Raw genomic sequence first — 27,490 nt, 5'->3', positions numbered from 1 at the left:
AAAGGATAATATTTTCCTAAAAGCAAACTGTGTTTGTATGCTGAGAAAATGTTGTGCAAACCACCCTGGGAATATAATTGAAGGAAGGTATAAAAAAATACTTAACCTTAGCAACTGGCAATCCTAGAGATAATATATATCATGACCAAAATTGATATATATTAATTTCCCACTTATTGTGACCCACTCATTGTGAACTCCCGTGAAAACGGATACAGATGACCCTGCGTAGAATGGCCTTTATCGTTCAGACACAGCACACCACTGCTTCAGTTTTAAAATTAAGATTTCTGGCCAGAGATCATGCCCTTTAAAAGACCCCCAGTCTTTCCCAGATGCATAAGTGTGGGCTGGAAATTACTCAGTTGTGAGCAAAAGACACTCTGCACATGCTCACATCCACTGGCTTTCATTCTTTTGTTTCCAGATCCAGAGTTGTATCAATGGGTTCTGAGGCTAATCTTATGCAGAGATTAAGCCCCACAATGCACCACAGTCCCTCTTAGCTTCTTTTTTTTTAATGTTTATTATTTCATACACAAATCATATCATAGAATCATAGGGTTGGAAGGGGCCTACAAGGCCATCAAGTCCAGCCCCCTGCTCAATGCAGGAAGCCTGATTCCCAGGCAGTCTCCCATCCAAGACCTAACCAGGGCTAACCCTGCTTAGCTTCTGAGATCAGACAAGATCAGGCACATCCAGCCCTTTGCTTTTATAATACAAAAGGAAAACATACATAACTGACACCAAGCATGAAATAACCTATTAGCAATGGCCTGCATATACCAATACAGATATATAGAATTGTAGGGCTTATTTTATTTCTGGTAGAGCTTATGTGTGTCTAACAACAGCTGACCAGGAAGTCATCCAACTGGTGCTGTTTTCTCCATTACTGCATTTCCTGTGCCCTTAACAGCTGCTAGACAGAAAGAAATTCAATCATACAAACATTACTTCATTTCTCTGCTAGAGAAATCTATGCCTGTGGAATTCTGCAAAACTAACTATCCATCAGTGCCCTCGAGTGGTGAGCAAGAGATCTGCTTATTAGCAAGCCTTGTTCTTTCAGTGGAAAAGCCTTTAAGGTGACTTCTGCCTCCCTACGCGTGTTTCAGACAATGCATAAAGAGGAGTAGCCAGAAGATGGCAGCAAATGCATATATTTGCAAGTTTGGGATGCTGAGGCAGGTAGTCAGTCACCCCTGCTACAAAGCTAGGGATGTTGGAGAAATCCACAACCGAATCAAATGAGTTTGGATTTCTATGAATCTGACCTGCAGATTTCGCAGCAGACCAGCTTTTTCCAAGTCACACAGATGTGAAGGACTTGCAGATCGATTTTTTCACTTTGAGGTGGGGGGGATTTGTGCTAATTCACATTAGCACCAACGTAATTTGCAAATGAGGAGCCGCGGTGGCTTAGTGGTTAAGACGCTGAACTGCAGACTGGAAGGTTGGCAGGTCAGCAGTTCGAGACCCGAGTGCCGCGTGACGAAGCGAGCTCCCATCTTCAGTCCCAGCCCCTGCCAACCTAGCAGTTCGAAAGCAAGAAATTGCAAGTAGATAAATAGGTACCGCCTCGGCGGGAAAGGTAACAGCGTTCCGTGCACCTCGGTGTTCAGTCGTGCCGGCCACATGACCACGGAAGCGTCTTCGGACAGCGCTGGCTCTTCGGGGATGAAACGGGGATGAGCACTGCACCCTAGAGTCGGACACGACTGGCTGGGGACACCTTTACCTTTTTAATTTACATTAACTCATGCACATCAACAGATTTGTGCAAGTGCGGTAATGTGAATTAGCACCAGCAGAATGTAATTCTGGTTTAAAAGAAAATCCAATTCCATCAGTGAGCAGATGATGAAACGATAGATGCCTGACAATCCATGGAACACAGATGGAACCAATTTAACAAAATCTGCAGAAAGCTGATGGTACCTTCTGTACAGTCTCTACCACTTAGACCTGTGGCCAATTCTTCCCACATCACATGCTGGGCTGAACCAAATTTTATCAGGTTTCTTTTTCATAGTTAAAGGCCAGGATGAATCCCCCCACTTTCCTTCTTTACATGGTACCATTTGACCCTCACAAAGGTAGGGGAAATATTGGCAACTTTGGGGCAGGTGGGCAAATTCTAACAAATTTGGGTGGGGGTAAATTTAAACCTTGGACTTAATGTCTTATGAGGTCCTCTTTATACAGCCAAGTGTATTATTTCAGTTGTGAAGCAGACTCTTCTCACACCACCAGTACATGCTTTATCTATGTATTTGTTGCATCTATATCCTGCCTTTCCTCCAAGAAGCCCAAGCCAGAGTACATCATCTTCCTCCTCTCCATTTCATCCTCAAAACAACCCTGTGAGGTAGGTCCAGTAGAGATTCAGTGACTGACCCAAGTCACCTGGTCAGCTTCATGGCAGAGTGGGGAGTAGAACCCAAGTTTTGCCAGTCCTAGCCCAATACTGTAACCACTACACCATGATGGATCTCAAAGTCCCAGGCATGGTCTGAAGGCACATGAGATAGCTCCCTTGCTGAAGCCAAGCAGGTCTGGGTCTGATCAGTGCTTGGAGGGGAGACCACCTAGGAACCACATGTAGCCACCTTGAGTTCCATGATGGAAGAATGAAATAAATGAAATTATTGGGGAGCTAGTGCAGTGTAGTGGTGAGAGTGTTGGACTGGGAGCTGGGAGATCTGGGTTCTAGTACCCACTCGGCCATGGAAGCTCACTGGGTGACTTTGGGCTAGTCACAGACTCTCAGCCCAACCCACCTCACAGGGTTGTTGTTGTGAGGATACTAGAGGAGGAGGATAATGTAAGCCACCTTGGGTTCCTTGCAAGAGGAAAAAAGGCAGGATATAAATGTAATAAATAAATACATAAATAAATAAATTGCTTGTACATCCCTTATACATTATAACAATAACAAACTGTTTGCCCTCCATGATAAAAGCAATACTCAGAGCATGTGCAGTTTTGCATCTTAGATCCACATAATTGATAGGATGAGCATAACTACTGGGATAAAATGGTGTTCACTTCTGCTGCCCTGATGCCTTCATCACCTGCTGTTTTCTGGGTGACTTTTGCCCCAAGGTAAGCTGCACCATGCTTACCACCCATTAAAGACTCCGCTGCCCCAGAATCTCTCTTTTTTCTGCACAAGAGCGCAGCCATCTTCCCCCCACCCCATAAACAGCCTGGTAAACAACAATATATCTTAGCATAGCATCCTTCCCATTTTGGCATTGTGTTCCAGATTGGAAGGGAATGCTGCCATGTTGCTGATGTGATGGGGGGGGAGAACCATTGGCCACTTCATCTTTAACAGCAAACCACCACCACCCCGCATCCTGCTCCCCAAGAAAGTTATTGGAATTCACCAACCCCTAAAGAAGGACTGAGGCCAAATACTTTCGTCCAGCTCTTTAAAAAGTGACACTGTGGACATTGCAGTCTTTTTGTTCATCTCCCTCCCTTTCTCCTGGCAAAGAACTCGTCAGGACAGGAGGGAAAGGTTGTGCTGGGCATAATCACACAGCTACTGTTTGATGTGCAGGGTAGTGATGGCCACTAATTTGGATGGCTTTGAAAGGCTTTAAAAGAGGATTAGACAAATTCATGGAGAAGTCTATATCCTGATGGCTATATACACCAGTTGCTATGAGACATGGGTAGGATGGTGCTGTTGCTGCTTGTGCATTTCCCTTGGGCAGCTGGCTGGCTGCTGTGTGCACAGAATGCTGGACTAGATGGACCCTTGGTCTGATCCAGCAAGGCTCTTCTTATGTTCTTATGAAGTGGTGTGCTTTGAAAAGACTCTGTCTTTGAAGCAGACAGAAACTTTGGAAGATGTTTTTATTATGTCTAGCCTGATCCGCTTCCCCTGGCACATAACCAAGAGGAGGAACCTGCTGTGCCTACAGCTGGAGACTGTCTCCTTTAAAGTGGCTGCAGCAAGACATCTAAAGGCACTGTGAACCATCTAGAAGAGGCAGTCCTAGATAGCAAAGTAACCACCGTGCAAAACTCTCTGGGGAGGGTAGGTCCACAAACAGGGTACCACCACTGATAAGGCCTTCTCCCTGATCACCACTAACCTCACTTAGGGGGCAATCCTATTCAGATAGGCCACCGCCCCCAAACTCGGAGGTGACCACCTATCCAATGCAGGGAAGGAGAAGCACAGAGGGGATCATTCCCTCCATGCTTCAGCCACCCTGCATTGTCTGCTAGACTGCTGATTTCGGCTGTCTAGCCGCAGGGGGGCCAAGCGGGGGAGGAGGCTGCTGTACGACACATCCAACATGTCGTACAGACATTTCCACCATCCCCACCCTGGAACGCCTCTAGATATGCTCCTTTTTGGCCACTCCATGCTCCTCTTGCGAGTGCGGAGGACGGGGCTGTTCCACTAGGGATGTCAGAGAATTCCATGACAGATCTCGGTGAGGCCAAATGCCAGTTCATTCGGCCCCCTGAAATCCGTCGTGGAACAAAGCCCCTGCCCCCCCAACCCACAAAAGGCGTGCGGGATGAAGTCCCCGCCGCCCCCAACCCACAAAAGGAGCATGAAACGGAGCACTTACCTGCTCCCATCCACGCTGCTTTGCGAATGGCGGCCATCCTGCGGCTGCCATTCGCTTCCTCCTCTTCATAGCCATGATAGGCTACGTAAATACTTACATAGTCTATCACGGCTAATGCAGGGATGCCATTTGCATCCCTGTATTGAGCCGTGATAGGCTACGTAAGTATTTACGTAGCCTATCACGGTGGGGTGGGGGGAACCCAGCGTACGCAAATGGCATACACTGGGGTTTTTCCCCCTGCCGTGATAGGCTACGTAAATACTTACGTAGCCTATCATGGCTCAATACAGGGACACAAATGGCGGTGGCTATGACAGCTGCCATTTGCGTCCCTACAGGGCTGCCCAGCAGCTGGATGTCCGGCTGCAGGCAGCCAGAGCCTGCCAGCAGCTCCGCGGCTTAGCCACGGAGCGGAGCCAGCCAGGCAGGATTCCGGGCAGGAGGACCGGATCGCCTCCCCCCCGTCGAGGATTCCAGGGGGAGGGACGGAGTGCCTCCCCCCACCGCAGATTGCCCGGCGCGGAGCCAGGTAGGTGTTTCATACATCCCTCTGTTCCGCACTGCCTCTGAGGCAGCGTGGAAGTGGGGGGAGGTCGGTTCTCCAGGAACTGACCTCGAAGTGTGGGCTCCAAGGTCGGTTCCCAGAAAACCAGATATCCTATGGCCATCTAGCCACTGTCTAGTGGCCATAGGATTGTTCCCTTAACGTGGCAAGGGCACCCGAAGACCTCACTTCCTAATCCAACATGCAGGCAAGTTGCTGTGGGAACTATCCACATCCCAAGCCAGGTATGATTTGGTCTAGAGCAGTTGTTCCCACCAGTGGATCTCCAGTGTAACTCTTGGACTGCAACTCCCATCACACCCAGCCAGCACAACCAGTGCTTAGGGATGATGAAAGCTGCAGTCCAAGGACATCTGGCAATCCACATTTGAAGACCACTGGTGTAGGGCTTTAAAGTTCTGTATTTCGGTCCAATATAAAATATATAATAGTGCAATCCTATACACATGTCTACTCAGTAGGAACAGCTAAAAAAATGTGTTCAATTCAAAATTTAATGTGAACTGACCTAATTTCACACTTTTGACCCAATATGGGAACTGAAATTCAGTTCTCCTTTGAAAGTCACACTTCTCTGGATCTTAGAATAGAGTTCTCCAATCCAAAGATAGGGGAGCCTACAAAAATGCATATATTATTGAAAATAATGTTCAAAATGCATTATATCTGGACTACTTGAAAAAATGTGTGCATTAGGAAAACTGAGTACAAAAATGTACGTATTAGGGGAAATACGCGTAAAAATGTGTATGAATTTTCATGCTAACATTTATTTTTGATTCTGAAAGTTTGGGGCAGAAAAAAAACTTAAGATTAGAAAAATGAGAAATAGACATGGACAAATTTGTCTGTCTCTGCACAGAAATAAGTCCCACTGAGTCCAGTGGAGTTCACTCCTGGGAAATTGGGTGCAGGATTGCTTGTATATCGATGGTTTGTATCTAGGTTCTGGCTTGTGTCCACCGATGCTTCACCACCCTCCATCTGTGAACTCATCACAAAAATTCTGTCTATGCTTCTGTCACAAGCATCAATGCACAGGTGAAGAATTACTAAAAAGTCAAATGCAACTGCCATACGTTGTCAGGCCCCAAGTATTCCCCAGACATGGGCTCACTAATTTCCTTTCTGCACTGAGGAAGAAAAAGAGAAATGTCATGCAGGAAACACTGGGCAGGTGGGTATCTGCAATTAAAAAGCAGTTGGTAATGGAAGGCTACTTTGCCTTGCCAATTCATTTCCTCTCATGCATCTGTGAGCCACCGGGGAATCCGGATGCAAGTTAAGAGAGTGCCAAGGAAGTTGGAGAACCAGGTGTGATTCTTTGAGATCATGAAATAAGAAAGCACCTCCTTTTTTTTGTTGTTCTAGCCAGAGGCTCCATGCCTTTATTGGCTGTGTAACAGGTTAATCTTCACAGGTGGATTCACTGGGTTCTTAGGCTGGAAAAATGTGTCACCTGTTGATTCCTGCAACTCCTCTGCATCTGTTTCAGCACGGATGGAGGAACATCTGGCCCTCAAGTTGTTATCTCCTGAGTCATAATTTTGCACCAGGCTCTGGTTGATGGACAAACAACAACCACAACAACAGAACAGATCCTGCAAGCCTGAAGACTGCTCAAACCCTGCCCTAAACCATGACTCCGCTTGGAAAATCAAGAGCTTAAGAACATAAGAAGAGCCATGCTGGATCAAACCAAGGGTCCATCTTGTCCAGCATTTTGTTGACACAGTGGCCAGCCAGCTGCCCACAGGAAGCCCACAAGCAGGACATGAGTGCAACAGCACCCTCCCACCTATGTTCCCCAGCAACTGGTGTACATAGGCATACTGGAGGTAGGAATGTATGGATTCCCCACCATCCGTTCCAGTGGGGAATCCATGGGGGGGGACAATCTGTTCCTCCCCCCTGGAATCCTCGCTGAGCAGCTCCACTCCGCAAGGATTTCGCAGAGCCAAGGGCCGCCGCCACTTACCTGAATCAACCGGAGCCCTTCGCCAATGCACCAATCGCCATTTTTTTTAAAAAAAAATGGCAATCGGCAGGATGTCCCCATAGACTTATACACAAAATACAGCTGTGAATCTTACGTATAAGTCTATGTAGACAAACTATCATTCCTGGTGCAGCAAAGAAACTGACAGATGCAACCTTCAGACTATTTTCCAAACTGGCATTCATTCTAGTTTTCCTGAATCAGACTTATAATTTGGAAGGATGGGACTGGTCTGTCTTCTCTTCGTAATTCATTTTAAAAAAAGGCTATGTAGACTTATACACAAGATTCACGGCTCTATTTTGCGTATAAGTCTATGGGGACATCCTGTCGATCGCCTTTTTTAAAAAAAAATGGCGATCGGCGTGGAGGCGAATGGCTCCAGATGCAACAAGCAGCCATGCCATCCCGTGCGGAATCCTCCAGGAGATGAGGTAAGTGGTGCTGATCCCCTGCGGATTCCTGAGGCCAGATTCTTTGGCCTCATTTGAATCCGTGGCGGATTTCTCTAACATCCCTAACTGGAGGTAGCATATGGCCATCAGGACTAGTAGCTATTGATAGCCTTATCCTCCATGAGTTTGAACATGCATTACCTCTAAAACATCACCTATTCTCATATGGTCATTCAGATCTTCACCAGGTACCCTGCCTTTGGTATTTAAGTGAGTTGCAAACAGAAGGAAGGTCTACTATTTGAGGGCACATCAGTTGTGGGAAATCCTCCCCAGAGATGTTTGCCTCGGGGCTTTCTCTCTAAGGCTGCAGGTTTGCCCAGATTTTTTAATGAACACTGAGGTTTTTCTGATGACTGTTTTTGAAATTTTATTGTTCAGCAGCTGTTTAGTTGTATGCTGTATTCTGCATTAAATGATTATTATTTTCAAAGGGATTTTTTTTTAATGAATTACGAAGAGAAAACAGACCAGTCCCATCCTTCCAAATTATAAATCTGATTCAGGAAAACTAGAATGAATGCCAGTTCAGAAAATAGTCTGAAGGTTGCATTTGTCAGTTTCTTTGCTGCACTAGGAATAATAGTTTGTCAATATCAAGTGCCTTGTCCTTTCCCTTATAGTGTATTTAAGGATTTTATGATATTTGTGTTTTACTAATTTCATTCTGTTTTTATCATTCTTGTGTTTGGGGGAACTGCCTTGTTTTTTTTTTTTTAATCAAAACTGGATAATATCTAGTGCTGTACCAAAGTCTCCGGACCATCATTCACTATGAAGGGTTGGGGATAATCTTGGCAACTTTCATAGCCCCCCCCCCAAAAAAATCACAGCCTTTCCAGGTGTGGGGGGGAGGGGGTACTTACTATGAAATGAGGTGACTGGGTGGTCTTCCTTTATTCCATTTTTAAACTTAATTTCAAAGATACGCTCAGTCACTGCACTACCATGTGCTTGCCTTTTCCACCTTCAAATATCCCTGGGAGCAACAGCGAGCACTTCTACATGAGGCTTTTATTGTATGCTCATGATTGGTCACTCACAGATGTTTGTGGGTCCTTTACATGAGGTCATCGACCTCCAGGGCATCTCCCACACTTTCTGATCTTTATCCCAGTTTTTAAAAGGATTGGGGATGATGCAGTAATAAATGTGAATCCACTTTAATGGCCATGTGAAATTGCACAGTTCTGCTGTAACACAGAACCATCTAGTGGCCACATAATGAAACATGTAGAACTCGCAAAGAAAGAAAGTCCTGGAAAAAAGCATGTGTCAGCCCATATAACAAACCAATCTTAATCCCTCAAAGAATTCAGAAGCAGAAGCCCCAGTAAGTTGCAGGATAAAAATTCTGGTGTGGAGAAGTTCAGTATGTGATGATGTACCTTAACTCCCAGTTTCATTCTATGGGGGAAATGGCTGCCCCTATAGCTCCTCACCATAGGGAGAGTTACAGAATATTTAATTTTGCCTTGTGATATAAATAGCTCCAGAAGTCTCAGACAACAGAGTCTTGATCCAAGTAGCTTCCTAAGAGCCGAATTACGCAGTTGGCTTTTAATACAGCAGCAACCATGAGACAAGATGTAGCTCTGTAGTAGAATGAACACACACACACACACACATGCGCACGTAGCCACATTAGTCCATCCCAAACTCTGAGATTTTTTGTTAAGAGTATTTCTCCTAATACTTACATTTTTGTATGCAATTCTGCCTAATATATTTGTACATTTTTCCTAATAGGCATTTTTAATGATATTTTCACTGATACATGAGCTTTCTCCTATTATATGTATTTTTGTATATATTGTTTTTATTGGAGGATAACACTGCAAAATTCAGAGAAGTGCAAATTTTGAAGGATAGCTGAGTTTCAGTTTCCGTATCGGTTTGGAAGTGTGAAATTAGGTACATTTGCATTAAAATGTGAACCAAATAAATTTGTGCCAGATCCATAGATAGATCGATAGATCACAAGGATGTATGAAATCCCTTACCTCCAGTCCACTGGGGGGTCCGTGGGGGGGGAGGCAATCCATTCCTCCCCCCCAGAATCCTCGCTGGCTGGCTCCGTTCGGCGGCAAGTCCGCAGAGCCGCCGGCCAGCTCCGTTCCGTAAGCGATACGGACGCCATTGCGGTCTATGTCGCTGACTAAGAGGAAAGAGGAAAGAAAGATCCAGACACAAATGGCATCCAGTACGCTGTTTGCGTCCCCGTTTCTTCTCACAATAGGCTACTCGTCTTTGTTGATGTAGATATTTACATAGCCTATCGCATGAAAAAAACAGAGACACAAATGGCATCCACTATGCCATTTGCGTTCCTGTTTTTTCATGTGATAGGCTACATAAGTATCTATGTAAATACAGATGTATAGCCTGTCGTGAGGAAAAACGGGGACACAAACGACGTAGTAGACGCCATTTGCGTCCCATCACTTCCTGGTTCCGCTCAGACAGTGAAACAGAATTGGCCGGGAGGGGAGATTCAGTCCGTGTGCATCCGGGGTGGCAGGGGAAGTACATTCGTTCCACCATGGACTCCAGGGGCCGGAATTCACTGGAATTCGGCCTCATTTGAGTCCATGTTGGATTTCGCAGACATGCCTAATAGATCATAGATTTAATCCTAGATATCTTTGGTGTTGCTGCCTATTATTTCCACCTTGTTCTTATGTTTTTAATAACAGCACGACAAGGAATTATCTGATTTTACAAGCACTTTATCTGTGTTCCAGGAAATGCTTCACTTGCTTAATTTCTGTGTGCCAGCCAGGCTGCTTTAAAGACAGTCCAGGGGAGGGAACATAATATGTGTTTTCTCAGGGAACAACAGGAGCAAGGCTGATATAAAAGTTTTCAACTTTAGGAGGCCCAAGTAGAATGGCCATCAGTTGAGAATTTAGGATCAGCTGGTTGACTTGGAATTCCATTTAAGAAATGTCTTGATTTCTTAAGAGCAGTTCGACAATAGAACCTATTAGCTAGACTGAGGGGTGGGCTCTCCCTTGCAGGACATCTTCAAGCAGAGACTGGGCAGCTATCTACTGGGGATTCTCTGGCTCTGAATTTCCTGCATTGAGCATGGGGTCAGACTAGATGACCGATAAGATACCCTCCAGTGCTATGATTCTATGCTTATAGCCCTGAATATAGAACTATATAAAGATATGCTACTGCAGACGTACTATATCTTCTTCTTTTTCTAATAACTGTCCGAGATCATCCACCCACCCCTTTCTAACAAATAACTGTCACATTGACAGATGCTGGCTGCACAGAGAATGCAAAGTCAGATGATAGGAAGTTTCATGTAACAAAAATGGTCCTCTGTGGTTTCTCAAAAATGCCAGTTGGACATGAGGCATGGTCCATCACCGAAGCATTACCCATCTTCTTCAGAAGTACAGAAGGAAGTGGTTATCAAAATGAGAGCTATTGATGAGGGGTACAGGGTCTTGGCGATGTAGACCTTTGGCTGTTGTGGACAACACGCAGGTTCTTGTTTTGTGGATTGTGTTATCGAAGACCTATAGGCATGGATAAGCAGGAAATGGGATCAATTTGGCCATACAGTGGAAGCCATTTTGAACTAGCCATTGTCTAATGGATATTTATGGAGTGGAGTGAGCTTCACAGATAGGCAACAGGATATCCAATATGTGAAAAAATCCAAGGTCCTTAGACTACAGATATATCAAACCATGCTTTTCAGGTAAGTTATGGGCAATGATGTGGAAATGCTAATCAACCTGACAAATGGGACCCTGCTAGAAAATATTGACATGTAGAGTGGTCCCATTTCACATTCCCTCACCCACCCAATTTTCTGTTTGTTTTTTCATTCCCCTGCCACACACACACACACACACACATACACACATGCGCAACAGTCAGAATTCTGTTGCCACTGAGCATGTTCAAGCTTCATTGGGTTGTTTGGGGGGGCTCTGCCCCCCGTTATCTTTTTTCCTAATCATTTTTTTCCCTTCTGCAAACCTTGGCATGTCCCCCAAGCCTTCTGACACCTTTCTCCTGCATGAATTTTGGCGACAAAATAGCTGGCACTTGGATAATTTGAGATCATTATTGGTATATATGAGGATGTTACCTGGATTACACACTTCCCAATCAGATGCAATGGTTTGCTCTGGAAATAACATTTTTCTACATCAGGAGAAACTTGCATTTCATTTCCAACTCAACATCCAGGATTTTTTCTGAAATGCCTACTCCCACCTCACAGAAGAGTTTGATACACAGAATGGATTTCCTGGAGAATGAACCAGTTCTACAGAATTCTCTAATTCTTCCTCTACGATTCTTCTATTCATGAATGGAGGATGCTTCAATCACACTCTTTCCTGTTCGGAAATGAGCTATCTGGAATTATCCAAGATTGGAGGATTTTACATGAGAGCACCTTACAGACTTCTGACTGAAAACATCAGAGGAATTATATGGTGGAACCGTGATTCAGGTAAGACCCCTGGGTATTAATCTCTCTTTAACTGCTATGCCTAGATTGGGGGTGGGGGGACACCAAGGCAACTCAGTGAACAAAGTAGTTATTCCCCAACCCCTTATTGTGAATACTTAGGAATGCCATCTCAGTTGACGCCAACAGAATAGGACTTTAGGGCAAATATCCACGGCCCCATGAGCACAAGAGCTCCAATTGGAAGCAGAATGGCTTGCCACATTTTGAAATAAATTAAGTAAGCCACATTACGGTCTAATGTGGCCTCCCATTAAGGACTCTGTTAAGTCCAGATCCTGAAATTATCTAACTGCATCACTGTGCTAGTTCAGCATGTTGGAAGGGATGCACGCACCGGAAATGTGAGATCCACTCTATTCTATGGAATTTGGTGGAACCGAGTTGTATTTGGGGGGTGTCTCTTGTGTTCTGTGCAATTGAATTATTCTGAAAAACAGAATGCTACTTTATGAAGAGAGTAATAATTACAGGTGGTATTGCACGACTGGAGATCACACACAAATTCAGACAGGGTGGGGGATATCACAGTGTCTACAAAGCAGATGCATGCATTATATAGGATTCTTCAGTTACACAGGAATAGCTAAAGGAAATGTTCAAGGGAAAGCATGGCTTTGTTAAAATGACTTCAGTAGGAACAAGTGTATGCGTACCAGAATCTTTGCTGGCTGCCTAAACAGATCTAGCTTATAGAGAGAATGACTGAGTCCTGAATAAAATTTGGGTTGGAACTGCTCTAGATTGTTACACGTAGAAATTTTAGGAAAACATGGAGTGGTCTTCTGAACTTTACAGGTTAGAGGATGCACTTGCAGGTTAGAGAAATATGTTGACCTCAAAGAAGCCTTTATTTCCGAGTCACTTCATATATATAAACACACACACACACATAGCATTCTGGGCATCATAGAAAGTTGAGCCGCAGACCTTGAAATAATTTTGTGCTACCAGAGAAAGAATCACATTGATAGTGTGAGACAGGGAAGAACTTTGGAGAAGACTTGGATTCCTGCATTGAGCAGGGGGTTGGACTTGATGGCCTTGTAGGCCCCTTCCAACCTTACTATTCTATGATTCTAAGAAAGTGAATCAATATTTTACAGGAAGAGCTTCCAGCTTAAGCCAAGACCCCACTCCATAGAGATCATGTATGTTATTTCTGGTTCCCAGTAGCCCCAATCCAACAGGAGTTGCTCCCAACAAAGCATTGTTTGTATCTAGTACTGCATGAATTTAAAAATGAGTGAAGTTGCCCCAGATAGCACATGCATCCACAAGAAGAAATGGACAGAGAGGTGAAGTGACATCCATGCTATGCACGGAGATCATGTTGGATGGTGTACATCCCTGTGAGCATTCAGTCCTTGAAGATGTGCACCTACATCTGAGAAGTAAATTGGCTTGGGCATGTGTCACCATGTTCAGTGCCAATCGCTGTGTGCAGGGGGTAGGGATGAGTGGCAAATTTGTTCCATGGAGGTTTTAATGTGAATTAATTATATGTGTCACTTTCAAGCTAATAAGTGAGCTGAGACAGAACTGGGTAATGAGATCTGCACTTTTGCATAGTTGGTGATGTAGTTCGTTGTGGGGAAATATGCATATTATTGGAAATGGTGCACAAAATCTGTGTATGTTAGAGAAAGGCGTGTACAAAACTGCATTACATCAATCGAAAATACTTGGGAAAATGTGTATTTGGGGGGGGAGTTCACAGGAATGCTGATTTTGGGGGGGGATGCACACACACAAATGTGCAAAGTTCCATGCCGACTTTAAAACAACAACTCAGAAATAGGCGCAGAAATGGGATGGAATGAACGTAAGCCTCAAAACCCTGCAACCTGAGCAAAGGATGAAGTCGACAGATCTGTCCATCCCTGGCAGGAGGCGAATCTCTGTACCTGCCTTTTTCTTCACTTGCAGCTGGATTCTTTGCAAGGTTGTGTGCATGGAACAGCCACTTGTACAATGCTCATGACTCTTGCCACATGCCCAAATCAATCAGTTCCCAGGTTGGGGGCAGCTCTCTTTTCCCAGTGAATTATTCTCCAGCAAATTTCATCAGCCATTTCCGCAGTGAACACACACGTGGTGCATATGTCCTAAAGTGTTGACTGCATCACCCTCTGCATCAAATCCATCCACCAAGATGGCACCCCATCCAAAAAGCAGAAGCAGCTTTCCAGCGGAGACATTTTTGTATGGCGATTAGTCACTGTGCGTATGTCTTCGGTGGTGGAACCTATTGGTCAGTCACAGGTAAGTCACTTTAAAATGCATATACAATTGTTTTCCAGATGTCTTTTTGTGTTAATTTGTGCTCTTTTCCCTTCCAAACTCTGTATCCGGCTCAAGCAGGGAATCTTCTGCATGTTGCATTGAATCACCTTAAATGGTGCTCGAGTTTTCTTTTGTATAACGTTGCTGTTCTCTCCAAACAGATTAAGACTGCAGTCCAGTGCGCACTTAACTGGAAGCACCATTGGCAAAATGGGACTTATTTCTGAGTAAAAGCGCATGAGATTGGGCAGCTGGTTCACATTCATAAATCTTTTGCTCTCATGAAATGTGCATGTTTTACTACAGGAGGTTGCTTTTTAAACATTATAACCCAGCCATATTGCATTGAATGGTTTATAAGTCATCAGTGAGTATGTTCACCTTTTCCCATTGAGAGAAAAATATCCAGGTAAAGGTTACAGTCAAATCAAAAAGCGAAGAATTATATGGTCATTCGATATATTGTTTTTACTTTATTTCTTAGAAAACTCAAAGATTGTGTTGACAATGGAAAATTCCCACTCATTTTAGGAATGATCTATTTATTTTAAATGAACTTTATATTTAAGATGTATTAAATTAAGATTGCCTTAGAAATGATCTTGCATTATTGGACTGGTCACTTTCCCCACCCCAGAGTTTTGGTGGAATTTAAAAAGTCCTGGCTACCAAAAACTGATAAAAGGAAACAGAATAAGTAAGGCTGCAATCCCCTGTACTTAACCATGGAGTATGTTCCATCGAACGCAGTGGAGTTTACCTCTGAGTAGACATATATAAAGTTACACTGTAAATGAAATTATTTCATTGGCAAGGGGCAGAATGAAAGATGCTTTGCAGATGAGACTTCGTGAAGTCAGTAACAGGTTTTTAGATGCTCTCAGTTGCGTTTAAAAAGTAAGGTACAAAATAGGTTTTGAAAGTCCCAAGAAAGATTTTTTCAGTCTTGCTTGCCAGTATGTTCTTCTCCCTGTCTGTCTGAATACAAAGACCCTAATCCTATACCAACTCCCACTGAAATGAGTAGAACATGTAAAGATGAGATTGATGGGCTGTGATGACCAACTGCCACATCCTAAATACTTTTTCTTGAAAATAAGTCCCAATAGAAACAAACTCTTGTCCTGGTACCATAGTTGGAGTTAGGGTGCATGTCTTAGGTCCGTGACCGGTCACCCTTTAAAATTTAAGTAAAATTTTTCTGGGAGTCATGCTTGTTCACTGTGGAAGGGGGAATACTAAAGCATCAGTACCATAATATTGTTATTATACTGATAACATCCTGCCAATCGCCATTTTTAGAAAAAGAAAAAGAAATGGCGAACAGCGCAGAGGAGGTGAACGGCTCCAGTGGAAGAAGCAGCCGAGTGACATTCCACCTCCAATCCTCCTGGAGCGGGGGTAAGTGGTGCCAATCTGCCGCAGATTCCTGAGGCCAGATTCCAAAGAATCCGGCCTCATTTGAATCTGCAGCAAATTTCTCTAGCATCCCTAACATCTGGAAAGGATGCCTTTGTAAATTCCATGGGTTGGATCCATATGATATCATGCTTAAAGAAGACCCTTTAAATAAATGGGACTTAACTTAATGAGTAATTTTGGTCCCATTGAATTCACTGGGTCTGCTCTAATTACAACAAAAATGGAATCCAAGCTCTTCCAGTGAATTGTAACTGTATTGTGAGCAGAAGAAAAAGTTACCACCATTTCATAGAGGCTTCTACAAGGGGAATCCTTGGTGGACTGCATCTAGAAATTGTAGCTGCTTTAATGACATACTTCAAGATGTTACAAAGCCTGAACGCATTCCATAGAGTACTTCATCTGAGATCCAGGATGAAACCCTGAAGGGAAATAGTCCAGAACTTCACTCAACATCCCAATGCATATTCATAATTTTCTTGGACAAATCTCTAATGCCCCAGGAGGGCTGAGGTAATAGCCTGTCTTGTGATGTTTGGCTGACACTAAAGGTCATACATAAGAAGTTCGGTCCAGAGATACGACTGCATTTTATACATGGGATGGATCTAGAGTTAGTCTCACAAATTTGCGAGTGTATAAATATTTAATATTTTGCAGAGACACTTTACTCTTTCACTCAGGCATTTAAGAAAATCTCTCCGCTCTTCCAGGTCAGCCAACAGTCTCGTCTTCAGTGCTTCTCTTCCCTCCATCCCAGGAAGAGCTCAAGACAAAAAGAAAGCCACCTTGGCCTGTCTGATGGATGGCTTTTATCTGGGTACCATCCAAGTCAGCTGGCAGGGTGATGGCACTGCGATCTCCTCGGGAATGGTGACCACCAGACCAGCCAAAAAGGATGGCAAGTACATGGCCAGCACAGTTACCTGACTCTGACTGAGTCAGGCTGGTCAGCCCATGAGACTTACACCTGCCAGGTGACACACAAAGGGAAGAACATCACAAAGTCAGTGAACAAAATGGAGTGTTCTTAAAGATTGGGTGACTCAGGGGTGGCCTGTATCTCTCCGGCCACCCAGAAGAAATTGTCCTTCCTCCATGGGCCCAAATTCATTCTCTTGTTTCCTCCTAATACTAGTTCAACTGAATAGTACTGATATCTGCTGTATGTTCTTCCATTACCTGTACCCACACAACTTTTCCATGCCTGAACTCCCTTCGTATGTTTGCTTCCAATATTAGCACAGTAATAAAATTTAATACATTTCACTGCTGCTGTTTCTTGATCAAGGTACTTAAGAACATAAGAAGAGTCCTGCTGGATCAGCTTTTCCTACTAGTCCAGCATCTTCTTTCCCGCAATGTTCAATTAGATCTAACACAAGACTGGTCGAGCTATTCAAATGTTTAGGTGCCCCTCTTTGTTCTGAATAAAGAGATCTGCTGGAAACTAGGGGAAACAGCATGAGTGGTACCTAGGCAATCATCCACGCATCCCGCTTTACTTCCCAGGACATACGCGCAACCTGCAACTGTTGCAAGCTAAGCTAAAGCTTAAGAAAGTAAAACAAACAGATAAGCAAACTTTAGAATGGGCGTGATTCTGATGTCAGGTTGAATGCTTGGTTCACTCCCTACCTCACTTCCTACCACTTCTCCCAAGACAAAAATCAATGGAAGCGGAGTGCTTTGCTTATTCTGTAATATCACACCTCACCATAGTATGAAAGATGCATTCTCTGGCTGATTTTTTTTTGTTTTTCCCACATGACAAATGGCACAGGCTTAGAGATGGTAGAGGCTGACATGACAACAAATGCTGAAGAGGAAACATCACCATGTCACTTGAGCATGATCTTGCCAGATGCGTGTGGGATACAAATAATAAAACTTTGGGGAAATCCTCCAAAAATGACTTGACCATACAAATGTTCAATGAGTCTAGCAAAAGAGCTCACAGTATGGAATGAAGGGACCCTGCTTCAGATCAGCGCACAGATTTCCAGTGTTCACAAGCAGAACACGCCATGTGACGACTAACGCCCAGTATGATTGTGAAATGGAGCAGTGACCACCAACTCTTTCTGGAGCCTAGCATGGAAGAGTTTTCATTATATCAGTGCCGTACAGTATCTTGAAGTCACTAGCCAACCCTGATGTGGAACCTGTCCCCATCAAGCTCCACATCACATAATGGACAGTGCTATACACAGGTGGGCAACATGTGGCCCTCCAGATGTTTTGGCCTACACTGCTCATGATCCCTCTCAATTGCCTGTGCTGCTCATGAGGGTGGCAGGTAAAAACATCAGGATGGCACCAAATGGCCCACCCTTGGCCAAGGTGGGGGAACCTCTTCACATGAAGGAAACAGGTGGTTCCAAGCAATATCTGCATAGTCATCATTCTGTGGGCCACATTTTTGTTCGTTCAAACATAGGCATCGTCCAAGCTGGTACAACACTAGGCCTTTGTGGAAGCGTGTATTTCACCATGAATTCCATTTTGAGGGGAATTCCCGGTTTGACCTCCTAACACAAACAGCATGTTAAATTTTTAATCAATTATACATGATTTCTCTAAGAGTGGAGACATCCCACCAGCTAATTAGGGAAGTTCATATTGACACTCAAAGGAACGGTCTGGTGCATTGAGTTTAATTGATGTGAAACAGAGCATAGACAAAGCTTCTTCATTGCCTACAATATCACCTGAAAACCTCTTATAAGAAATGCATTCTGCATCTACTGGACTGGAGAAGCCATTAGCACCACTTCTTTGTGTCTCCTATATAGCTCAAGCTATCATGAAAAAGGGAGATCTTCTATATTGCTTCCACCGTCTAGAAATGGACCAAGGACAGGACAATCACCTGAAAGACCTGGGATGCTTGTGGAGATCCAAAAGGATCTCCCTCTACTGTGCCCAGAAATACACCAGATAAATAAATGGTTTCTCTTGCAAAATAGACCATTCACTACAGAGTATTTGGAAATGGGAAATGTGTCACCTTAAAGATACCAACAGTGGTGGTCCGGTTTCCCACTCTATTCCCATACAGAGAAGGTATCGCTGATCTTTCTCTGACAGGAGTCAATGAGCAGTTTCTGCTGTGAAGTGACTGTGGTTTTTGTACAGCTGTGTGTCACTGTGGCTCGTCTTTGGTGGAGGAACCCATCTGACTGTCACTGGTAAGTCACTAAATTTCTCATGTTCCTTTCCTTCCCGATGACAATATTTTAACATTTCAGTCATTTCCCCATTCTTTTCCGTCTCTGCCTTCACCTCAGCGTTTCCCTCACTCCATATAGCCTAGGATGTTCTTTTAATAGGAAATGAATGTTAATCCAGGCAGGAGTAGGGTATTCAGTTCCCATTTTACACACACACCCTTCTCCAAGGACCTTAGAAAATATATTAATGAAAGAAACCATAACCTTCTGTTAGTCTAACTGACATGACGTTCCATGAAAATCTTTTTTTGTGGATCAATCAGTAGATACAAAATGTACCAGAGAAGAGAATTTGCTTTGAGGAATGTCTGTATAGTTAACCTGGCTCTGCACAGCAGATTGGATTGTTTTTGTTCAGAACTTGTAATTTTCTGATGCCATTATTCTCTTAGCTAGAATAATGTAACTGTGTCTATAAAAGTGGTATACTGTTTGATACCTTGGCAGTCCAAAGAAAATAGCTCCTGGCCTACTCAAAACAAAACAAAAAGCTACAGGATTTTCCCAATTTTATTTGGTCAATGCAGGTTATATTAAAATATGAATTTAGGTCAAATTGCTTAATGACCATTCGCCATAACTAAATGGAGTGTGGGTCCATTCTATGCTGTGATGTGGGGCAGGTTTTTGTACAGTGGTGTGTCACTGTGGCGGGTGTTTGGAGGAGGAACCCATCTGACTGTCACTGGTAAGTCATTCAATTTATCATGTCCCTTTCTTTCCTGTCACATTTCCATCATGTTTGCCTTATTTTCTTTGTCTGTTTCAAATTGTTCTCAGGGTTTCTGTTGTTTAAGGTGGGATGATCTACTGGTTTTTTTATTGTAACCAAACCATGGTGTGCAATCCTCATTTTACACATCTCTTCCCTCTCCTCCAACCACATTGGGAAATGTATTAATGAAGGAACCCATTTCTTTTTCTTAGTCTAAGTTAATGTGACATTATTGGAAAATCCTTTTTCTGGCTAACCTCAAACTTAGAAATGATTTTACTGGTGGATACAAAATGTAGCACAGAAAGAAATTCAAGATGGGGTGACTCCAGGTATTCCACAGAGCATACGGTACCAGGTGGGGGTGGGTTGAATTGTTCTGTTGTTGTTGCTCAGTCATTAAGTTGTATCCAACTCTTTGTGACCCCGTGGACCATAGCACGCCAGGCCTTCCTGTCCTCCTCTCTCTCCCGGAGTGTGCTCAAGTTTGAATTGTTCTAGGAACATCTAATTTTTTGATTATGCATTTAGGCTTCAATCAAGAGTAACATAATGGAGACTATTAAACTGAGCTGTTGCTTGATAAGTTGCCAATCCAAAGCAAGACAGTCCCTATCTACTTTTTTAAAAAAATCAAAAGGTTCCAAATGTTGTTTCCTAGACAGAGGTCCATGTAAAATGTAATTCAAGGTGAACCTCCAGAACAGCATTAGGAGTGAGTGTTCTGACAATTGCACCAAAGGCTGCTGCAATGCACCAGATGTCTCTGGGACAAGACAAACCTAACACAAGAGACCTAGAATTGCATCTCCTCATGTTTTTTTATTTGAATTGGTTTGATTAAAGACCAAAAACATCAGGGTTAATTTGATCAAAACGTTGGGTCAAATGGAGATCTTCTGTTCCCTAAACATAAAGTGGCTATTAACACCCACTGGAGAAAATACAGTACCTCTGTCATAACAACATTTTTTTCCCAGTGCACCTATTAACAGATTAATGTGGCAATAATATAAACCATTACCTGGGAGTAAGTCCTGTTGAATTCAGTAGGACTTTCCTCTGAGTAGATAAGAAGAGGATTACAATGTCAGGGTAGAAGAGACAGGAAAATAGGAGTTGGATCTCTTCTACCATACTTCCTCCATTTGGAAATGGACCATGGTGATTAGAATCACGGTAAAGAACTGAGATGCTTATAGATCACCAAAAGAACCTTCCCCTTCCTTGCCCAAAGATGAACTAGACTGCAGTATCAGTATTCTTCCAAAAATACTCCCTTGCCTACAGTTTCTGTGGAAATGGGAAATGCTTCATCCTAAAGGGAGCAACAGGGGTTGTCCTATTGCTTGCTCTGTTTCCATGTGGGATAAGTGTGGATAACTGGTCTCTGATGTGAAGTGGGGCAGGTTTTTATACAGCTGTGTGTCACTGTGGTATATCTTCGGAGGAGGAACCCAGGTGACTGTCACTGGTAAGTCACTGAATTTATTGTGTCCCTTTTCTTCTCTATGAAAATTGTGTAACATTTCATCATTTTTGCCCTCTTTTCTTTCTCTGCCTTCAAGCTGACCTTGGGGTTTCTGTTGCTTAATCTGGGATGATCAACCGAAAGGTTTATCATAGCTGGAGCAGGGTGTTCCAATGCCACGTTACATGTCTCTTCCCCCTCCTCTGGGGATATTAGAAATTGTATTGATGAAAAAAAAGATATTTTTTCTTGCTCTAATTCAATGTGGCATTATTTTAACATCTCCGAACTCAAATTCTGAAATAATTTGATAGGACGATAGAAAATGTAGCTCACAAATAAATTCAAGTTTTGGTGTCTTCACACAGTCAATACAACATATGGACCTGGGTCAGTACTTAGGATTTTTTTATAATGGGTGGTGACTTGTAATTTTGTGATTTCGTAATTGTGCTTCCCGCTAGAATAATGGAACAGGGTCTATTCAAGTGATACACTGTTTGATAGGTTGGCAATCAAGAGCAACAGGCTCTCTATATACTTTTTATAAAACCAAGAGGTTTTGAACAGGGAGCCAGGAGATCTGAGTTCTGGTGCCCACTCAGCCATGGAAGCTCCCTGGGTGACTTCGGGCCTGTCACAGACTCTCAACCCAGCCTACCTCACAGGGTTGTTGTTGTGGGGATAAAATGCAGAGGAGGAGGATAATGCAAGCTGCCTTGGGTTCCTTGCAAGAGGGGGAGAAAGGCAGGATATAAATGCAGTAAATAAATAAATAAACAAACAAACAAACAAACGTGAAGTCAACTTTCCGAATGACATTTGGAATGAATGTTCCGACAATGGTAGCAGAAAGCTGCAATCCACCAGGCATCACAGGGCTACAATAGGCCTGATGCAGGACACCTGGAACAGCATCTCCTGATGTTTTTGTTTGATTTGATGGTAGATCAGCTTTGGTGGGCACCAGACCGTGCCTCTCATCAAGGAGGTCTTTTCTAATATTAATTCTCTTACCCCAAATTTTGTATTAGCACCGCTGAGAAAAATAATCCACTATCTCTATCATGCCCATATCTTTCACCCAGTGCAGCTAATAATGGACTCAGGGTGCAATTGTATAAACACTTAGCTGGGAGTACATCCTATTGAACTCAGAGGGACTTACTTCTCAGTGCATACATAGGATTGCGATGTAAAGGGCAGAATAGCTGAGGAAAGCAGCAGGGGTAGGAACCGTTAAATATCTTTTCCTTCAGTACTGCTATTCCCAGGAAAATTGGATCTCCCAGCTGTTTGTTTGTTTGTTTGTTTGTTTGTTTTATAATGCTGGGACATCCAGTCATCCAGGTCTCCTGCATGCTGTCGGTTTTACCTCTGGGGGTTCCAGTTAAATTTATTGCATTACACTAGGATACATCAATTGGAGATTTCATGGATTGACAGGTGCCTTTCATGGCCTGACAGGTGCCTTTCATTCCATCGTCTCTTCATTGACAGAATCAGATTTTTTCTAGTTTCACAAAGTTGCGTAAATTCACATTTGTGGGAATTCGCACTTTCAAGAATTCATGAATTCACATTTGGAAAAAAGCACAAATCCCCCCCCCCCCCGGCATTTTCATGCTTTAGCCTATGAGGAAAATACACATTTTTGGACAGGGTTTTTTATTATGCTTTTACATATTTTTCTGTGACAACGTTTCCATAAAAATCCAGGGAATAAAACAACTGGTCTGCAAGTCCGCAGAATCTGGGCAACTCAGGAAAAGCCTAGTAATGTGGTCTTACTGAGGTGAGAGAGACTGCATGGCACAAAGAGGTTGAGCGTTGCTGCCTTACATGATCATAAGGAAGTTCTGATGGTTGTAGGGCTTGTTTCCCACTGGAATGTCAGGCTTGTCGATACCACAAAATATCTCTTTACCATTATGGCCAACCATTCTGGCACATTTAGTATTCCGGGGTTGTTCTTCACTTTCCTTTGTGTAATTACCATTGAATTTAAACGAAAAAAAAAAAACTGCTTTGAATTTCCTCCAGAAATACAATGAGGGCTGATTTACAAAGGTAAGCATCTGGCAAATGATGTAGCTTCGTGGTAGAGCATCAGCTGTGCATGCAAAAGGTCCCAAGTTCAATGCTTGGCATCTCCATGTTGTGGTGAGAAAGACCCTTGTCGGAAAACGTGGAGGGGCTCTGCCAAACACTGAATACTGAACCACGTAGACCAAAGATCTATGCATAAGTCAGATTCCTCTGCGCTGCTCTTTTCCTTCTTCAGAAGATTGTGTATGCAGGTATCCATCCGCCTGAAGATGCATTCGCACAATTATCTACCACAAAGTCTTGCAGAACCTTAAGGACTAGCAGGTTCCTTGTGGCATAAGTGACCATGGCCTAGAGCCACCAATGCTGACCGCTGTCCTTCTGGACCTAGAAGCAGTTAGTGTGTCGATGTCACCTGGATTAATTTTCTGATTGCAACTGAACTCTTTCTCATTTACCATTACTCCACCTTGTCTAGAATACATGTACAAAATCAAAATGGGGTGGGGATATATGCGCAGATGACCCTCAAGTTAATTGGAGCACTGAGATATTTTATATCTCAGATTAGGGTTGGGATTAGGGTTGGGGTGAGGGTTAAGTGGTGGGATTAAATGACCCTCCTCCATATCCATATCCATATCCATCCTAGAATTGCCATGTTCTCTGGTGAAATGAAGGCTGACATCCCACTGAGGGGGCTGGACAGTGTCTTCTTAGCAGTTTTGGACTGTGTGTCAGGGCTCACATGGTGCAATGCTCCTCCATACAACAGAAATGCCATGTGTAGAGAAAAACAGAAGCCAGGGAGAAGAGTTCTAGCCTGTCCTTCACCCGGAGAGGTGAACATCTAAGATGGAGGCATTTCTTTGTGTTGGAGGGTGGGGGACCATTGCACCCTGTGCTGCCCCACCTGCATTCTGAAATGGTACAGGCCACACATGCCGTCACCCTCTCAGGTAGAGGTGGGCCACTACCACACTCCCAAATTTATGCTCGATCTAATTTACCAGTTCATTGCTGAGATATCCAATGCCACAAGAGCTAATATAAAAGATGTTTGGGCCTAACCTACTTGCCAGGAGCCCCTGTATTTCTGAATTAATTAACATTTGTTCACATGGACTAAAGACCTTTTCTAATTGGAATTTTCTAATTGGGCCTTGTAGGCCCCTTCCAACCCTACTATTCTATGATTCTATGATTCTAAGAATGTATGAACATGGGACAAGGCGGGTCAGGGATACAGCACAGATACCCCTGGGAGGGCTGCCTGTGTAAATGCCATGGCTTGGATGCATATTACATCATACGTAGAGAACCTGCTTTGAAATGAATGGGACTTCAGCTAATGAGTCACTTTAGACCCATTGATTTCATTGGGTTGGCTCTCATTATGACAAACACTGGATCCAAGAACTTTCCAAGAATTGGGACTGTATTGGCAGCAAAGCCAAAAGTTCCCACTAGTTCACAGAGACTTCTGCAAGAAGAATAGTAGAGGCTGGTTTTGAGGACTTGCCGGAAGACGTTACCGTGCCGAGGCACATTCTATTGAAAACGTTGTCTTAGTTCCACGATGAAACCCTGAAGAAAAATAGCCCAAACCCTCAATCATCAGCTGAATTCCAAATGTTCACACTTGCATAAATCTCAAATACCCCCGCAGGGCTGGTGTAATAGCCTGACGTAGAAAGTCTGGCTGATGCTTAAGGTCATACGTAAGAAGTTCTGTCCATGGCAATGTCCGGGTTAAATCCATGGGTGAGATCCAGAGTTAAGTCATACAGATTTGCCAATGTACGCATCTGTAATATTCTGCAAAGGCACTTTACTGTTTTGCTCAGGCACTTAAGAAAATCTCTGCTCTCTTCCAGGTCAGCCAACAGCCTCGCCTTCCATGGTTCTCTACCCTCCATCCCAGGAAGAGCTCAAGGCCAAAAAGACAGCCACCTTGGTCTGTCTGATAGATGGCTTTTATCCGGGTACCATAGAAGTCAGCTGGCAGGCTGATGGCAGTGCGATCTCCTCGGGAGTGGAGACCACCAAACCCGCCAAAAAGGATGGCAAATACATGGCCAGCAGTTACCTGACCCTGACTGAGGCAGGCTGGGCAGACCATGAGACGTACAGCTGCCAGGTGACGCACGAAGGAAAGAGCATCACAAAGTCGGTGAACAGAATGGAGTGTTCTTAAAGATTGGGTGACTCAAGGGTGGCCCGTATCCCTCCAGCCACCAGGAAGAAAGTGTCCTTCCTCCATGGGCACAAATTCATTCTCTTCTTTCCTCCCAATGCTAGTCTGACTGAATAATACCGATATCTCTTGTATGTTGCCCCACTCCCCGGACCCACACACCTTGTATGCTTGCTTCCAGTATTAGCAGAGTAATAAAATTTGACATATTTCACTGGGGCTCTTTCTTGACCAAGGTACTTAAGAACATAAGAAGAGTCCTGCTGGATCACACCCAACTGGGCCTTTCTAATCCAGCATCTTGCTTCAAACAGTGTTCAGTTAGCTCTCGTGCAAGATGGTTGAGCTGTGCAAGTTATTAGGTGACCCCCTTGGTTCTCAATAGAGATCCGCTGAATCTAGATTTTTCACTAGGTTGAAATGGGTGTGCTAACTGAATTCACTGCATGTACTTGGTCACACAGATACTTGCATGATTCTTGGGTCTATCAATTGTCCTGCGTAGTGGCGAAGGCAGACTCGAGATCTCAGGGATCTCAGGGACCGGCCACGAATGCTTTCAGGAAGTCTACAAAACGGCTGGAGAGCAATGTAGGAAATTCCGCTCCAGTGGTTATCTATGAATGTAAGTTGCGGCCAACTGGATCAGACCAAATGTTCCCTTAGTCCAATGTCCACTTTCTCACAGGGACCAGCCATCAATGTTTCTGGGAAGCCTACAACCATGACACCATAGCCATCTATGGACATTAAGCTCGACTGGTTGGCAAATCCCAATCCAAATCTGACCCATATGTGAATACATCTGTCACCGACACATAATCCTGATGTTCTCCCACTTTAGGGTTTAGGGTTTAGGCGCTAGCCACTGGTGTCTCAATTCTGATTCCATTCCCACATGAGGCCAACGTGTACGTGGAAACAGGAAACTAGGGGAAGCAGCATGTCTGGTTGCTGGGGAACCATCCTTGCTTCCCCCATTTCTTCCTGGAACATAAGTGCAACAAGCAGATGAGCAAAACAAACAGATAAGCAAACTTCAGAATAGCATAGCTCCTGTTGTTAAGTTGAACATTTCTTTGCTCACTCACTCACTCACGCACTCACTCACTTCCTACCACTTCTCACCCTTAAATCAAGGAAACCTGAGTAGTGTCCACAGTGCCTATCCTATTCCATCATATCACACCACACCATAGTATGAGGGTTGCACTCTATGGCCAAAAATAAATCTGTCCACATGGCAAATGGTAGAGGTCATTCATGACAACAAGTGTGGAAGAGGGAACATCACCAAGACACTTCCAGTTGCGTATGATCTTGCCCTGACTGAACGTACCCCACGTCAGATCAGAGCACAGGCTTCCAGTCGTTACAAGCAGGCCACTCCATGTGACGACTAATGCCCAGTATGGTTGTGTAATGGAGCGGTGGCCAGCAACTCTTTCTGGAGCCTAGCCTGGAAGGGTTCTCATTATGTCAGTGCCATACAGTATCTTGGAGCCACTGGCCAACCCTCATGTGGAAGCTATCCCCATCAATAGTGGACGGAGCTACGCACAGGTGGGCAACATGTGGCCCTCCAGAGATTTTGGCCACACCGCTTCTGATCCCTCTCCACTGGCTGGAATGCCTAGGGCTGAGGAGGGTGGCAAGTCAAAACATCAGGATGGCACCAGATGGGCCACCCTTGCCTTGGCCAAAGTAGGGACAGCTCTCCATACGAAGGGAACCGTTTCCAGACAGTATTACATAGTCAGCATTCCATGGGTAACATTTTCAGCTCGTTCAAACATAGACATTGTCCAAGGCCTAGGCCTTTGTGGAACCATGTACTTCACCATGAATTCCATGTGAAACGAAATTCACTGTTAGACCTCCTCATGCAACACAAGTGTGAAATTCTTAATCAATCACAGGGGATTTTTCTAGCAGTGGAGACATACCACCAGCTGACCAGGGAAGTTCAGATTGACACTCAAAGGAA

At 43.9% G+C, this 27,490-nt stretch overlaps 3 gene segments (V, D, J or C); all 3 read left to right on the top strand.

The window, feature by feature from the left end:
• LOC146336149 (immunoglobulin lambda variable 5-37-like) overlaps positions 1-25,716 on the top strand; it is a 116,064-nt gene extending 90,348 nt beyond the window's left edge. The window contains 1 exon segment of the V gene segment in view: positions 25,154-25,716. Within this exon segment, the coding sequence occupies positions 25,154-25,161 (8 nt within the window).
• LOC146336148 (immunoglobulin lambda-1 light chain-like) overlaps positions 1-25,722 on the top strand; it is an 813,229-nt gene extending 787,507 nt beyond the window's left edge. Inside the window, 2 exon segments of the V gene segment in view lie at positions 21,208-21,260; positions 25,184-25,722. Of these exon segments, the coding sequence occupies positions 21,208-21,260; positions 25,184-25,503 (373 nt within the window).
• LOC146336147 (Ig lambda-1 chain C region-like) overlaps positions 1-27,490 on the top strand; it is a 123,053-nt gene that overhangs the window by 89,919 nt on the left and 5,644 nt on the right.

This window comes from Heloderma suspectum, chromosome 13 (assembly GCF_057233095.1).
Source record: "Heloderma suspectum isolate Gila_16-S chromosome 13, 16-S_ref, whole genome shotgun sequence".
NCBI classification, from domain to species: Eukaryota; Metazoa; Chordata; class Lepidosauria; order Squamata; family Helodermatidae; genus Heloderma; species Heloderma suspectum.
Note: the sequence above shows the minus strand (reverse complement) of the source record. Positions and strands in the feature narration are given on the sequence as shown.